Below are 4,293 nucleotides of genomic sequence, written 5' to 3'. Positions count from 1 at the left end.
CGGTCTGTCCACACCTCCTGACCTGCAGATTCTCATCTACATCACAACTAATATCTTCCCTTGCAATGCAACGTGGAACTGGAGTCAAGTGAACCATCTCACAACTTCATACATGTGGATGAGGCTGGCTTCAACCTGACCAAAAGCAGAAGGCGTGGTCGAAATATCATCGGCCACAGAGCTACTGTTGATTTGCCAGGCCAACGGCGAGGAAATATCCATTGTCAGAATCTGTAACTCTTGTGTTGTCCTCTGTCTATATATGGTTTCCAACTGAAGGTTCATGAGATGCCCCTTTGAGCTATTTCAGAGAACTGGTTTATCATTCGCTGATCTACATTATCTTCATTAGTGAATGTCGAGATTCACCTGCACAATTCATGGCAAATTTACAAAGTCTAATAGAAATGTGTAGAAAATATGCTTGGCATTTTATGACAACTAGATCAACCATTTTGCATTGAATTGCTTATACGATGAACTTATGCCTGTGAGTGTGAGTGTGTGGATAAATGTACATAATCAACTGCATGAATGTACCAAAGCAATCGCAACTTGTTCAAAAGAAAGAGAAACTGCTTTTATGATGTGCGCAAGTGACTAGATGATGTGGAGGTTGAACAAGTAGTTTTGAGAATTTCATTTCTGATCTGAGAAATGCACCGAAGCCACTGAGAAAAACTATTTATTTGCTAAATGAGCATCAGTCAGTCAGCCACGCCCCTGTTGCGTCATTTGATTGACAGCGCATCTGGACGTACGTGCGCTGCGCTTCAACACCATATATGGACATTCAGAAACACGCCGGAAAACGGTGCAGCACTGATTATCGTCCTACGCGCTTCTCTGAAATGTTCTCTTTAAATGTTCGCATTAATCATCTTATGTAATTATATAGTTTTGTCGTGACGCTAAAGCATTCATTTTGATTTCTCGGCGGATTTACTGATCAAACGGATGAAAAGGCGAGTGTTTTTGTGTTGTCAGCCGGTGTTCGGCCGGAGGAGTTTGAGCGGCGCTCCTTCTGTTTCCGGTGCAGTGAGAGCAGAGACGTGATTCACACAGCAGCTCCGAGATGCAGGTTTGTGTCTTTAAAACGATCTATATCATAGTTTAATTCTCATTATATTGTCACATTGTTGATTTGTGTTTCCTCGCGTCTGTGTGAAGGATGTTTGGAGATGATGATGGGTTAGTTTAGTTTAGTGAAGCTCGTTTGACTCTTAAGCTCAGAACTAGTGCTCTGTGTGTGTTTACATTGTTTATCTCTTCTTCTTGGGTTGATCTTGGCTCTGCGATTGACCGCTGAAGAAGATATCAAGGAAAATGTCCAGAACTGAAAATCAAGGGCGTTTCTATAGGTTTATTATAGTTACTGCTATTATACTTCATACTTTATAGTGTTATTATACTTTACTAAAACCATAAATTAATACATTTTTGTTAATTATAATAAAATAAACGCTAACAAATATTGAAACTCGTAGCTCTGAATAATATCCAAAAAAAAAAAAAATGTAATTCAGATTTTTTTTCTTGCAATTATGAATTTATTTCTCAGAATTCAGAGGAAAAACCGTGAGATAAGAAGTCACGATTAACCTTTTTTATTTTTTTGTATCCAGTTCCATGAGAAAGTGACTAAAACTTTAACTAAAACGAAAATATTGTTTGTTTTCTGAATATAGGATCCGAATGCAGACACAGAGTGGAATGACATCCTCAGGAAGAAGGGCATCCTTCCTCCCAAAGAAACCCCGCCGGAGGAGGAAGAGGAGGAGCTTCATCAGACACAGTCTGTCGGTCCGTCACAGCTGTGCTTTACATGAGAGTGTGTCTGTGTGAGTGTGTCTGTGTGAGTGTGTCTGTGTGCGAGTGTCTGTGTGCGCGAGTGTCTGTGTGCGAGTGTCTGTGTGCGAGTCCCATAAACACAATCAAGCCTAGAAAAAAACCAGTGAACCACCCACTTTAATATTTATTACATCTTAGTACATAATGTTAAACTTGTGTAAAATGAGAAATTCTGCCTCAGCGACAAGCTGAAATTTAAATAAAAATTCATTCATTTGAATTAATTTAAATTTAATTAAAATAATTTTATTTAAATTAACAAAAAAAATAAAAAATAAATAAAAATTAATTTCAAGTAACAAAAATGTTTTACGGGGAAATGCTCGTGAGATGTGAGCGAGTGCGTGCGTGCGCGTGAGTGTGCGCGAGAGTGTGAGCGTGAGTGAGTGTGTGTGCGTGCGTGTGTGTGCGTGTGTGTGAGAGTGAGTGAGTGTGTCTGTGTGCGAGTGTGTCTGTGTGCGAGTGTGTCTGTGCGAGTGTGTCTGTGTGCGAGCGTCTGTGAGTGTGTCTGTGAGTGTGTGTGTGTCTGTGAGTGTGTGTGAGTGTGTGTGTGTGTGTGTGGAGTAGATGAGCTGATGGATTGTGTTGTTCTGCAGTGAAGACGTATGAGAGCATGACTCTAGAGCAGCTGGAGGAGAATGAAGATGAGTTCAGTGAGGAAGATGAGCTGGCCATGGAGATGTACAGGTACAGAGCACAGCTTCACTTCAGTCAGTGACCATAAAGATCAGGGTTTATGCTCCGAATTAAACTTCTGCAGTTCATTCAGAAGATAACTGCGGCTCGTTTCAGTCCAGCTTTGATCTGTGTGAACTTTATACTTAGTTTGAAAATCTAAATCTAAATCTGAAATAACAATTACTAAAAACTATATAGACATTAAAAAACAAATTAAACTTATGCAATTAATTCAGAAGATAATTTTGGCATTCAGTATAGTTTTGTTTTTGTGAACTTTATACTTACAAAAAAATTAAGATTAAAGTTTGAAAAACTAAAATCTGAAATAAAAATGACTAAAAACTAGACATTTAAAAAAAACTAATAAAATTTGAAATGTTTTGCTCAGTTTTGAACTTCCGCGATTAATTCAGAAGATAATTATTTCAGTCTAGTTTTGGTTTGTCAACTTTATAATTAAGTTGTTAAAGATTAAAAACTGAATGTGAAATAAAAATGACTAAAAACTATATAGACATTTAAAGTTTGAAAATGTCTTATTGACTTATCGCTGGAAATGAATGGTGTTTGCATACTGGATTCTGATTGGCCGTCATTCTTGCATATATTTGCATGCTGATTGCAATGGGTTCTGTAGTCACGGTTACGCTGTGGATTATCAGCAGAAACGGACACAGCACTGAGGAGTGTCCTGCTGCTGCTCCAACTGTTAATAATGCTTTGTGTCCGGCAGACAGAAGAGGCTGGCCGAGTGGAAGACTAACCAGCTGAAGAACAGGTTTGAGGAGGTCAGCGAGATCTCGGGGCAGGATTACGTGCAGGAGGTCAATAAAGCCGGAGCGGGAATCTGGGTGGTGCTGCATCTCTACAAACCGGGGTGAGATTCTCCAGCCACTGCGTTCATACAGCGACAGACCTTCTGCGAAACAAGCCTGGGATTTGATTAAACCCCGAAGTTCACCTGTTTATTTATTACTCCCTTTGGGTTCAGTTGGCATTGCATTATCTAATTTTGTTTCTCCAGTAAATGTATCTTGATTTATGAATCTTTAGACATTTGAACTAGAAAACCAGACAGAAATACTGAGGAAGAGTGTGATCGGAAGATACAGGAGAAGTTACTTCCGTATTCTGCTGTTTGGAGCAGAAATATTCAAGCCTTAAGCTATTTATTTGTCAGATTAATTAAAAACTAATGGAGATCTGTTGGAAGCTGCATTATTAGACTTTGAAGCGTTGCTAATGCGAGACATTTACATTTAGAGATCATATTTAGAGACGTATTGAGTTCCATTCAGTGTATTCCTTAAGTTTTCTTTAAATGGTCCTAAAAAGTCTTAATTTACCTTCATAAAACCTGCAGAAACACTGATAAATCTATTGCATGTTCATGTCTTTATGTAGTCAGCTCAATTGGAATGCATCATAATTTTGTTGCATTTTTGACTCTGTATGGAGAACAGTTGTTACGCTGACTGGAATATAAAGCTGTGAGTGTGTGTGTGTGTGTGTGAGAGAGTGTGTGTGAGAGAGTGTGTGTGAGAGAGTGTGTGTGAGAGCGTGTGTGTGAGAGAGTGTGTGTGAGAGAGTGTGTGTGAGAGAGTGTGTGTGAGAGAGTGTGTGTGAGAGAGTGTGTGTGAGAGAGTGTGTGTGAGAGAGTGTGTGTGAGAGAGTGTGTGTGAGAGAGTGTGTGTGAGAGCGTGTGAGAGAGCGTGTGTGTGTGAGTGTGTGTGAGAGTGTGTGTGAGTGTGTGAGAGAGTG

General features: G+C 39.5%; 1 protein-coding gene across 1 annotated transcript in view; it reads left to right on the top strand.

The window, feature by feature from the left end:
* The first annotated feature begins 843 nt into the window (after window positions 1–843).
* pdcl3 (phosducin-like 3) overlaps window positions 844–4,293 on the top strand; it is a 5,906-nt gene continuing 2,456 nt past the window's right edge. The window contains exons 1-4 of the mRNA XM_016553218.1: window positions 844–1,081; window positions 1,689–1,803; window positions 2,448–2,538; window positions 3,266–3,409. Coding sequence (XP_016408704.1) covers window positions 1,076–1,081; window positions 1,689–1,803; window positions 2,448–2,538; window positions 3,266–3,409 — 356 coding nt within the window. The 5' untranslated portion in view covers window positions 844–1,075. The remainder of the gene's footprint in view (window positions 1,082–1,688; window positions 1,804–2,447; window positions 2,539–3,265; window positions 3,410–4,293) is intronic.

The sequence above is a fragment of the Sinocyclocheilus rhinocerous genome, unplaced genomic scaffold (assembly GCF_001515625.1).
Source record: "Sinocyclocheilus rhinocerous isolate Xijiao unplaced genomic scaffold, SAMN03320098_v1.1 scaffold3693, whole genome shotgun sequence".
In the NCBI taxonomy this organism is placed as follows: domain Eukaryota; kingdom Metazoa; phylum Chordata; class Actinopteri; order Cypriniformes; family Cyprinidae; genus Sinocyclocheilus; species Sinocyclocheilus rhinocerous.
The sequence above is the reverse complement of the archived record's forward strand: the minus strand, read 5'-3'. Positions and strand labels throughout refer to the sequence as shown.